At 40.2% G+C, this 12,073-nt stretch overlaps 1 protein-coding gene across 2 annotated transcripts in view; it reads left to right on the forward strand.

Moving 5' to 3' along the window:
• Positions 1-868: 868 nt before the first annotated feature.
• snx2 (sorting nexin 2) overlaps positions 869-12,073 on the forward strand; it is a 55,476-nt gene continuing 44,271 nt past the window's right edge. Inside the window, exons 1-3 of one of the 2 annotated variants that reach the window (XM_048620376.1) lie at positions 869-1,047; positions 6,568-6,682; positions 10,239-10,396. In XM_048620376.1, coding sequence (XP_048476333.1) covers positions 907-1,047; positions 6,568-6,682; positions 10,239-10,396 — 414 coding nt within the window. In that variant the 5' untranslated portion in view covers positions 869-906. The remainder of the gene's footprint in view (positions 1,048-6,567; positions 6,683-10,238; positions 10,397-12,073) is intronic. The other variant, XM_020529596.2, reaches the window with a different exon arrangement.

Below are 12,073 nucleotides of genomic sequence, written 5' to 3' on the forward strand. Positions count from 1 at the left end.
CGTCAGCTTTCCTTCTCCTCTGACGCTGCTTGGCCTGCTGTGTTCATCCAGCTCTACACCTTGTTGTCTCAGATTCTCCAGCATCGGCAGTTCCTACTATCTCCTGTTTTCACATTGTCAATTTTTCACCATAGACACGATTTTCAGGAATGCAACCCTAACCAAAAACTGGCAAACACGACTGTGCCAAGGTTCTGTTGGTTGGCATTTGTCAGCACTGGGTATGAGGACACCTGCCCTTTCATCCGTGACATGGATGAGCCTAAAATTAAAATATCTGACCGATATCCAGCTGATTGACATTCTTGATGGTGGGAGGGGTGAGATGGGTGTGTGATAATCCGAAGCCTTCTAATTCGGACCTGGTCAAGGACGTTGGACAACGTTGCCATGGAGGAGCCTGAACACTGTCCTCAGTGATGAATCTGCCATTGCTGCTAAGGTTACGAGAACTAGGACAACAGGGTTCATCCCCTGGTTTAAAAAATACCCCAGACCTGTGAGGTAAAAATGCCCTTTAGAGTTGAGAGACATTTTTTTGTTTCCATGAGGAAACGACAATGTAAAATTTAAATGTAAAACAAAAAACAAGAAAAATTCTGAAGACACCTGCAGCTCCTATTTCGCCATGAATGTGGCAGAATCTTCCTCCTTAGAATTTATATGGAGATTTTGTAGATAAAGAAAAGCATGTTAATGTTTTCCTCTGACTTCTTGTCTGAGCATTGATGCCCAATGCGGAAGTCAGGACAATGGAGCGTTTGTCAACAACATTCCAAACGCGCGCCTCGAGGTTCCGCACGTCATGCGGAAGCTGCACGTGACTGGGCCGATGACGTGTCCCGGCGCGCGGTATATGTTACGGGGAAGGGGTGGTAGGGAGAAGTCACATGATTTGAGAATCTGATGAGTTTAGTGAAGATGGCGGCCGAGAGAGAACCTCCTCCGTTCGGAGACGGGGATGTGGAAGCAGAGGGTGATGATTTGGAATTCAGGGAAGCAGAGGGGGGCGAAGATCTCTTTGTCAGCACCACCAGCACTCTGGAGGTGAGTGCTCCGGCTGTAGTGTGTTGTGTGAATGGAGGCGATGGCCCGGCCTGGCCATGGGGGCTGGGCCGACGCTTAGTTAATCCAAACCACCATCCGCCCCCCACCCACCTAAGGTTTTTCGGTGTCTATGAATCCGTGTTGCTCTTCTTAGTCAGTATTTGTCACTCAACAGTAATTCTTGTTTCCTGGGCTAAGCAGAGACCAGTTAACGGTGTTGTTGCCCCACAAGGTTTTAATGTTTTTAAAAAGCCGTTTTTCTTTTAGTAACGACATGACTTGAACGTAATGAACTTGGCCTGGCGTTATTGCGCATGTCAGCAGAAATTTACACTCCTACTCACAAGATAGAAATTTATTTCTTAACTTGTCACTTGGGGGTTTGCTAGCTTTTTTTTCAGTGCTATTGGTGTATTATTTAGCATCCTTGCGCATGACTTGATTTAAAACCTAGTTGAGTGTCTGATGTGTTCAAAGTTTGTTGCTTTTTGGCAGCTGAGCTTCAGCAAATTTGAGTTGCAGGGAAAAAAATGCACTCTTCCTTCAAATAACTTACAATGTTTATTAAAATGTTCTGCTTTAAAATTCTTATTTAGAAATTAAGTGTAACTTGATTATTATGTAAACAAGGCATGTCTCTTTAAAAGTAGAAGGATATGGGCCAAATGCAGGCTAATGGGGCTAGTTTAGTTAGGGAAACCTGGTCAGTATGGGTGAGTTGGACTGAAGGATCTGTTTCTGTGCTTTGTGACTCTGACTCCACTGAGTGGGATAGTGGAAAATTTCAGAATCTTTTAACTTTCTCTATATAATGTTGATGCTTGAAACTAAAGCTCCAAAGGGATGTGAAACTAGAATGGGCCCATGTAGTTGTCTTGATCCTGTGGTGACTACTTTGTCACTTGTTTTTTTTCTCAAAAACAGAAATCTCTTGCCAGTTATGTTGACCATTTTAGCTTCAATGTGCAGTTATTGTTGCAAGAGTAATCTTGGATTTCCCCAGAAAAGCTGCCTTGTTTTGAATGGATCATCTGATCTCCATTTAGGACTAATAGTGAAGTGCATCTCGAATTTAGTTTTCCAGTGTCGTCTTCAATTTGGAATTTGTCTCTGTTTAGTAAATGATAAAAAATTGATTGATAAATCAGTTCACATTACATTTAGAAAGTAGTAGTATTCAGAATACATTCCTAACTTCAAAACTGCATTTGTTAATTTCAGATATAACAAGGTGCAGAGCTGGATAAACACAGCAGGCCAAGCAGCATCAGAAGAGCAGGAAGGCTGATGTTTTGGGCCTAGACCCTTCAGAAAAATTTCAAAATGTTTTAATAGGTCCAGAAGTGCTGCTTTTTTGGCAGCTGCTTCAATATAGTAAAGCTACTAAATATACAGTTTTGGAAATTTAGTGTATGGGGAGGGAGAAAGTGTTTGAAATATTTTGGTTTTTAAAGGCATTAATTAGTTTCCTAACTATCTTTAAATTTTTTTATTTTCTTTCCTCTCTGGCTGTAACTGGGATGTTTTTCTGTATGAGGCTTCCTTGTCTCTGCTCCCCATTTTCTGCTGTTAACTGCTAACCTCTGTCTAGCCGTTAGATCTTGAGACTTGGAGCCTGGAAACAAGCTTTCTTGAAGCTATTAGTAATAATTGCTGATAAAATGGATTAGTATTATGTGTAACAGGCAAACTTGGTATTTGCCTAAAGATGCCCATCATAAAACTGTATATGAAATTTGATTCCTTTCTGTTGAGGACTTGTTTAACAAGTTTTTAATTGGTTATGCAATGTTCTCTCCTCTTACTAGTCAATAAAATACTTGCATTCTGTTCCCCTACAACTGAATTTCTTGATGAATGCCCTGATGCTACTGGATCTTCACTGGCAAATGGAGATGGTTGTCTTTCACATTGAGTTTTGGCATTAACCCAATGCCGCCAAGTTAGACTCCTTCCCTATTTTGAGGGAAGGAAAAATGCTTGGTTTTTATTTACTGCAACAGTGATAGCAGTGAAGTGATTGCTGGTATATGCCTCACTACTTTAATCTTGATTACAGAAACATTTTGCTCAAATGATGTGGCTCTGGAAGTTTGAAAAGTGTTTTTTTTTTTTTTGTTTTGAGCAATGTTAGCTCATAGTTATCTCCTAGAGGGAGATTTGACTTCCTGTTTGTATGCAGGGCTTGACCTGAAGATACTTTTATTGAATTAGTTGCAGTAAGTGCAGTCAAGTCTTAAGCTGATGACTAGTGAGCACCAATTTGCTTCAAGTTAACATCTGAGTAATGCATTCTGCTTAAACATTAACTTATGCACATTTCAAAAACACTCTCCCTTTCTGACTAATGTGCAGTTGGGTATGCTTGCTTTCCTTTGAATGACTGGAGTTATACCTGCTGTAATGTCAGAATTTTGTAAAACTGCAGTTGATGTCTGCCTTTTATTGAATGCTTCTTTGGCCATTTGCTGGTGAGTATCCAACAGCCATGAACAAAACTAGTTTTTAATTTAACATCTTTAAAGTCATGAGTATCTGTTTTGGAACCAATCTATCTCAAACAATAGTTGAAGACTATTGTTTATTAAGTAGGCCAGAATCTTACATTCAATCCTTTTCGAAGGGATGTTCCCTTTGTCATTAGATTACATAACCACATTTCCATACCTGCCCACAGGAACAGCTGCACGCATTTGTTGCTGGAACAGGGTATATTCAACTAGATAATAAAGTTAATTCTACTCCTGGTTTTGAGGGCTTTTTGTCAATACTTTTTTGTCTCTTTGCTTTGGTTTTCCAGTCTAGAAAATAAATACAATGTTTAATAAGCTGTTCAGTAGCTCAATTGCCTGCACTCAAATAGGACAGACTGAACATTTGGAAAACATGAACACCTAATTTGGATTTGTGAAATTTTGTCAGCAAGTATTTTGCTCTTACTATTTTATGTTGAGATTTAAATCTCCAGTAAAACTTGCCATCACCTAACTCTGGTTGGTTAGAGCAGTCAAAATATCAAATGCTTGTGGTTCAACTGATTGCATTTGTCATTTAATGACATAAAATGCTGCTCTCTTCGTCGAGAGACGGGAAGGAATACATGAAGAAACCTCAGTGCATTTGAGCTCTTACAAGTGGAGGGGAAATGTAGTGAGGCTTTAAAGGAAATCAATATTAATGTAAATGGCTGAAGCTCCTAATTAGGATTGGAGCATGAAATTGATAACAGATGCATTGGGTGGGAACTAGTGGAGCTTGAATTCTGAATTATGGAAATTCTGTTTCACTGCTTTTTTTAATATAAGGCATCAGGCTGCTTTTTTTTTTTTGCTTCCCCTCAAGGTGCCGCAGTCCATAGTACCAAGTCAACATCAGTATAAGTTCTGCTTCCACACTGGCTGATATCACAATGGACCCACCTTCTCAATCTTGCCTGAGGTGTCAGAAATGATCAGATTAAACTCATCATAATTGGTTCTGTCTGAGAGGATAGTCCTATGGTCCTCTGGGACTTCTGGTGATGATGACTATATTACAAATACCTATGACTGGGTGCTAATACTTTCCAGTGCTTGAAGGCTTGGCAGCAAACTTTCTTGACTGGTTCTTAATCAATGAGATATTCAATAATTAACAAAGCATATCTGTGTGGGTTTGGACATCAGACTGAGTGCATCTGCTTAACACTTATTCTACTATATGCTAGACTTGGATTGCACCAGCCTTGTACAACGCTTCTGAAAATCACAAAATACCAGCCATGGGTGCTTTCCTGTGATAGCTTGCAATGTATTCTCATATGTTGGACTGCTCATGCAGCCAAAATGCCTGACAACTACTTTTCACAGCAAGGTTGTGTATGCTTTCCTGATAGTCAAAGGAAGTGCTAGAAGGGCATGAGTTAAGAATTTGCTGTTGACTTTGAATTCAGAGGAAAAGATTGTCCAGAATTGCTGTATCACCACCATCAAAAAGTGTTTTGCAGCAGCACTTCCTGAGCCTGTGTCTTAGCAGAACCCCATTGAAACCATCCAGATTATAAGCTGATGGTTGATCTTAAAATGAATGGGAACTGCTACTACAGTGCTGCCATGGAACTTGTGTCAGAATGCTAACTGACTGCAATTCCACATCCTAGCTGCTAATCCTCATCTCAGCAGTGGTGTTGCTGATTTGATCAATTAGCCTTTTTTCTTTTGATGCTTTAGCAGTACTGTTCATCTGTTCTACAGCCTTGACGTGATGAAAGCATTGCACCTTGCCTTATATCAGGCATGGGCTACTGTTGACTTTTCTGTTAATGGGAAACATTTTTAGTAGTCATTTGAGATCCATTATCAACTACACCTTTGAAATTGCATTGTAATTCAAAAACTGAGTGCAACTGCAAAATAAAATGCTATGTGCCTGTGGAGGAAATCTTGCTCTGTAAAATTGGACCATGGTGTCTAGTTGTTCAGCAAATTAAAATTAAATTCATTTTTTTTTGCAGTAGTGCTGTAAGGAATTTTAATCCTGGGCATCTGCATGGATTGTCTGTCTAACTTCGCTTCTCTAGTAGCCAGACATTAAAGTGAATTCTTTTTGATTTTGTTTCAAATTTTGTCAAGTGAATTCCATAGCTCAACTGTTAAACTCTAGAAAAGCAATGAGCATCTTTTTTTATTGTTGTGACCAATGTGTAATCTTTCAAGTGCACTTGGATTTTGTGCTTTAACATTTTGTACAGAGGACAAGAAAAATATTCCTAGTGCAAGGACAGGTTAACCAAATTGACCTTTGGTTCTTTTGCAATGATGCATTTTGAATGCTGACCCATGTAGTTTTCAGTCCTATAGTGTTTAAAGTGCACTTCTAATGAGCATTCTGAATGTTTTTCTGTAGATCCTGAATATATAGCTTGTTTAATCCCATTTTTACTGGAGATGTTTTAATTGTGATTGGACCTGTTGGCAAATGTTTTGCAATGCTTATTTTGCACTCTACTGGCATTAATTTTAATAGAACTTAGCTTGCCTTTATGTTAATAACAAAGTGTATCTGTCCACGTGCTAAAGGCTTGCACTACACTAATGTAGCTGTTATCCTGATTTCAGCCTCATAGGTTAACTTTGTTACTGAAACACTTAGCTTTTTAGAGCATGAGACAATACAAATTTCTACAAACTCTGAAGTGCCAATAATTGGGTAAGGAAATACTTTAGTTCCTCCTGATACAAATAAGGGACCACTAGTCTGTGTTTGGTTTTTTCTTTTTCTTTTTTATCTCAAAAGCTTGATTTAATGCTTGAGTTTGTATTATGTTGACACTTGTTTTTCTTTCCACTGAGCAGATTTTCATTGAAATTAATCCATGACTAAACTTGCTGATGAAGGGTCTGGGCCCGAAGCGTCAGCCTTTCTGCTCCTGTGATGCTGCTTAGCCTGCTGTGTTCATCCAGCCCTGCACCTTGTTGTCTCGGATTCTCCAGCATCTGCAGTTCCTACTATCTCTAAACTTGCTGATGTTGTCTTTTCCAGTCCAGCCCATCATCACCTGAACCTGCCAGTCTTCCAGCAGAAGACATAAGTGTAAAGTCTAATGGTCCCAAATCTGATACTTTGCTGGATGATGACCATGAAGACCTTTTTGCTGGTGAGCCGCACTTGCCGTTATGTTTGTACTTTATGGACTTGAGCTACAGCTGTAATGGCACACTGTCTCCACTGCTCAACGCCAGTATGATTTAAGATAATTTTGATTAGTATAGTTGCAGACTCATTCAAGGTTAACTGTAGAGCTGGAGTGCAGAATAAAATCAACAATATGCTTGCTAATGAGTACTATGTGCAAGTGTGATTTTAGGTCATTGAACATTAGTTTGAGACTGATCTGCCTTTTCCTTCATGGATAATGGCAGATCTGCTTGTGGCCTAAATCCACCATTGTACCTGTTTCCCTCTAAATTGACAAAGGAGTGACATAGACAGTTAAAACGTCTGGTTCAGTCCAAATACATTTTCAAATTGCTTGGCACTGAAACTTAGACAAGTTCTTGACATGGTTTTGTCCTATTCAGACTCTTAAACTTAAGCTCTCCACTGTGTTATGCCAATTACTACCCCAATTGTTGTTAACAAGGTAATATTTTTGTATCCTGCAAAGTTATTGCATTTGCTTGAAGTGCAAATGTCCACTATTCTGTACCGAACAAGCTGATGGCAACATATGGGTGCTTCAGTACACTTAGCAACAAGTTCATGAAACAGTCAACAAATCTTTTGGTACCAATTGACTGGGCAATAGTTCTAAACTAGCAGCATGTGGATCTTAATTGGGCAGTGTCCTAATAGGCATGCTGTGAATGCCTCCAGTGACACTTCAGTTCCAAAACAACTCTCCCTGATTCAAATACTTTCAAATTAAGTATACCCCACTTGTTAACTGTACCTGAATATTAGCTCTTTCATAAAAACCATATTTCCTGTATATTCCTTGTCCCCTGCATCTCCTTGCAAAGTAAAGGATTGTCTCTTGATTAGTGTTTTGTTCCATAAATAGAGGGAAATGGGGATAATCCAGTGAATCCCACACTAACGGTTGGGATGCTATTGGAGAGAATCCTTAGTGATGATAGGTCATGGTTTTCCAAGTGCGTGTAAATCCTAACTGGGGACGGTAAGTGTGACTTTGGGGCAGGCCATGTTTTACTAACTTGACTGAATTTATCAGGGTGCTGATAAGTGACCAATAAGGGTAGAACAATAGATGCTGTCTACATGGATTTTAGTCAGGGTTTTGACAAGGTCTGTCATGTAGCCTCATCCAGAAGATCAAGATGCATGGGATCCACAGTGACTTGTCCATGTGGATTCAGAATTGGCTTGTCTGTGGAAGGCAGAGGGTGGGGATGTAAGGGGTGTTTTTCTGGCTGGAGGTCTGTGATTTACTGATCTGCAAGTATCTGTATTGGGACCTCCTAACTGTGTCATATATAAATGACTTGGTAGAAAATGTAGATGGGTGCATTTATATCATTTGCAAATGATAAACTTTGAAGTTGAGGGTAGTGTACACACTTTGACAACAGATACGATGGGATATAAATCAGTTGCAAACATGGACGGAGAAATGGCAGATGGAGTTGAATCTGGGTAAGTGTGAGGTGTTGCACTTTGGGAGATCAAATGTTAAGGAAAAATAGACAACTGATGTCAGGGCACTGAACAGCATTGATGTACAGAAGGATCTTGGTTCAAAATCATAGTTCCCTGAAAGTAGCACTTTTTAGTTATGATAAAGAAGGTAAATGGCATGCTTGCCTTTGGTCGGGGATTTGAGTACAAAAGTCATGATGTCATGTTGCAGCTTTAAGACTTTTTTCTTAAGCCGTACTTGGAGTATTGCGTTCGGTTCTGGTCACCACATTACAGGGAGGATGTGGAAGAGGTTTACCAGGATACTGCCTGGATTAGAGGGCATGAGCTATAAGGAGAGGTGTCTTTTGCATTTCCCGCAACTCATCCCTCACAACCCCTTCCCGCAATAACAACCAAAACAGAATCCCCCTCATCCTCACACATACCACCCCACCAACCTCCAGATCCAATGCATCATCCTCCGACACTCCTCCTGCCATCTGGAATCTGACCCCACTACCAAAGACTTTTCCCTCCCCACCCTTATCTGCTTTCCGGAGGGACCACTCTCTCTGTTACTCCCTTGTCCGTTCCACGCTCCCCACCTCCCCAGCACTTTTCCCTGCAACTCCAGGAAGTGCTACACCTCCTGTTTTTCCCTCCCTCCAATCCCAGGCCACAAGAAGACCTTCCACATCAAACAGATGTTCACCTGACCATCTAGTAATGTGGTATACTGTATCCACTGTTCCTGATGTGGCCTCCTCTGCATCAGGGAAACCAAGCAGAGGCTTGGAGACCGCTTTGTGGCGAACCTATGCTCAGTTCACAACAAACATCTCCCCGTCGTGAATCACTTCAGCTCCTGCTCCCACTCCTTGGATGACATGTCCATCCTGGGCCTCCTGCAGGGCCACAACAATGCCACCTGAAGGTTGCAGGAACAGCATTTCGTATTCCGCTTGGGAACCCTGCAGCCCAATAGTATCAATGTGGACTTCACAAGCTTCAAAATCCTCCCTGACCGCATCCCAAAACCAGCCCAGCTCGTTCCTGCCTCCTAACCTAACCTGTCCTTCCTTCCTACCTCTCCACTCCTCCCACCTCAAGCCTTACTGACCTCATCCTGCCTCCTTAACCTGTCAGTCCTTCCTGGACTGACCTATCCCCTCCCTAACTCCCCACCTAAACTCTTTTTACTGGCTCCAACCCCACCTCTTTGACCTGTCTGTCGTCTCTCCACCTATCTTCTCCTTTTATCCATCTTCTATCTGCCTCCCCCCTCTCCCTATTTATTTCAGATTCCTCTTCCCCCTCCCCATCCCTGAAGAAGAGTCTAGACATGAAACGTCAGCTTTCCTGCTCCTGCTGTGTTCATCCATCTCTACACCTTGTATCCTGTAAGAACAGTGGAGTTACCACAGCAATGATTGGAATGAAATCCCCACTCAATTGTTCCCACTAACTTCTGAACAGCACTTTTTTGTGCCAACTCCGCATTGGACTGCAGCACTTTTAGGCTAACCAGGAAAAGAACAATACATATTGACAAAGTCAGTGATGCTCGTATCTGTGAATTTAAAAACTCCTTCTCTCTTTCTAAGAAGAGTAATTGAGATAAAATAATTTTGTTGCATGTGTTTGAGACTTGCCTTCAAGGACCAAAATCTATTGCCAAAAGACAAGAATTCTGTAAATAACAAAATCCAGAGTCTACAGGACTTCCCTTGTAGCTCTTACTCCAAAATGCCCACCAAATCTGAAACTTTATGAATGGAGACAGAAGAATGATCAACTTGCACATCAACCCCACATGATGTGAGTCACAAGGATACTTATAGAATGTGAAAAATTAGTTATTAATGCTTTGGTTCATGGTTTTAAAAATAATTTGATAGTTTCAAATTACATTTTATTCTGCTATCGAAATGATTACAGCCCTGTTTGGGGATTTTTAACTTTTAGTGATTCTTGTTATGTTGGAAGTCACCTATACAATTTTAGGTTAGCTGTAGGAAAACAGCCAAGAGTACTGGTGGTTCTTAAACTTTTCCACTGATTCAATTTTTCAGAAGCTACTGATGAGGTGTCTCTTGATAGTCCTGAAAGAGAACAAATCCTTTCTCCAGAGCCAACTCCACCTATTACACCAGTATCTCCAACCCTTATCGCACCACGATCAGAAGTAAAAATATCTCATCCCATGATGTTTGATCAATCGAAAGAGGAGGTATGAACATTAAACCGTTGTCAAAAGTTATCATGCATAGTCTAACATGGCATACTCCTACAGACTACTTTTTTCCTTAGTCCAGATATCTATTGAGCATTTAGTATAGAATCTTATCCCACTTTTTTGATAGCCAGTTTTGTGCAGTAACGTAGTTGATGTTGTATTGATGAATGAATTAAACTAGGTATTAAGCCCTGAACTGGCACAAATTAATTTTCATATTGATTTTAAGGGGATGCGATGCCTAGAAGTGTCATCACTGGACTGTTAATCTAGGTATCCAGGCTCAAATGGTGGAATTTGAATTCAATAAAAATCTGGAATTAAGAGTCTACTGACCACGAATCGATTTGTCAATTGTCGGAACCCATCTGTTCATCAATGTCCTTTTTTTAGCTAAGGAAACTGTTACTGTTATCTGGTCTAGCCTACATTTGACACCAGACCCACAGCAATGTGATTGACTCTTAACTGCCCTCTGGGCAATTAGGGATGGGCAATGCATGTTGGCCTAGCTAGTGACACCCACATCCTATGAGTTAATTTTAAAAGTTATGAAAAACATGAATGCAAAATTTTCAGGATTGCAGTCTATCTCTAGCAAAGAGGTGGATGGGGCTTCATTTTAATTGTCATGCTAAAGAATATCTGAATGCAACAGTCCTTCAAATTTAATTTGTTTGCTTTGAGAAATTCTGTAGACAATGTAAACTGAAACAAAGCACATTCCAAATAAGCTACAATTTTCCAAATTTTGTTTCCTTGTGCATTGTGGTCACATGTTCTTTAACACACAAAACTGATGTTTATGAATCCATAATTAACCTGATCACAACAAGGCTTGGTTTTGATCTTTTCTATAAAGTGACTTTTTTTTTGAACTAACTTCTAGTATAATTATGTACATCCTCTATCTATGACCTAGACTTGGGTGTGCAGGGTGTAAAATTTAGAAGTTACAAAATGTGAAAGCCTTCTAAAGGACCTAGAATGACTAATGGAATTGGTAGACATTACAGCAGATTAAATTTCGTGAAGAGCAGTTTTGTAGGAAGAATGAGGCAATATAGAAGATGCCATTCTAAAAGGAGTGTGGGGGCATTGGGTAAGTATGTGCACAAATCCTTGAAGGTGGTAGGGGAGCCTGAGAGTACTCAAAGCATATGGAACCTTGGATTTCTAATTGGACTTTAAGTATAAAACCAAAAATTGTGGTGAGCCTTTTTCTAAAACTTTGGCATGGCCTCACTTGTGTTATCTAATTCTGGGCACCATCAGCCTTTAAAGGTACAGGGAAGATTTAAAAGAATGGTTGAGGAATCGGACTTGTGTAACGAGATTGCTGGGGCTGCTCACTCGGAGAATTGAGGTTTCTGAACAGTAGGTAGAGAAACTTAAGCCATTCTCCTGAAGCGTTTAAATTTGAGACAAGTAGCAAAAGTGAGAAGCGATGCTATGGAAAACTTGAGCAGTCCTAGATACAAAATGTGTGATGGAGGCAGACTGAACTGTGGCTTTCAAAGTAGAATTGTATAATTAAGATTTGCAGGACTTTGGGAAAGGGTTCGGTAGAGAGGAAACTAGCTGCTGTAAGAGAAATTTCCCCAATAGAAACTTGATGTTCTGGTTGCTGTCTTAACATTCTTGATTCTAGAACTTGAATATTGAGAATTC

The sequence above is a fragment of the Rhincodon typus genome, chromosome 3, assembly GCF_021869965.1.
Source record: "Rhincodon typus isolate 14 chromosome 3, sRhiTyp1.1, whole genome shotgun sequence".
NCBI classification, from domain to species: domain Eukaryota; kingdom Metazoa; phylum Chordata; class Chondrichthyes; order Orectolobiformes; family Rhincodontidae; genus Rhincodon; species Rhincodon typus.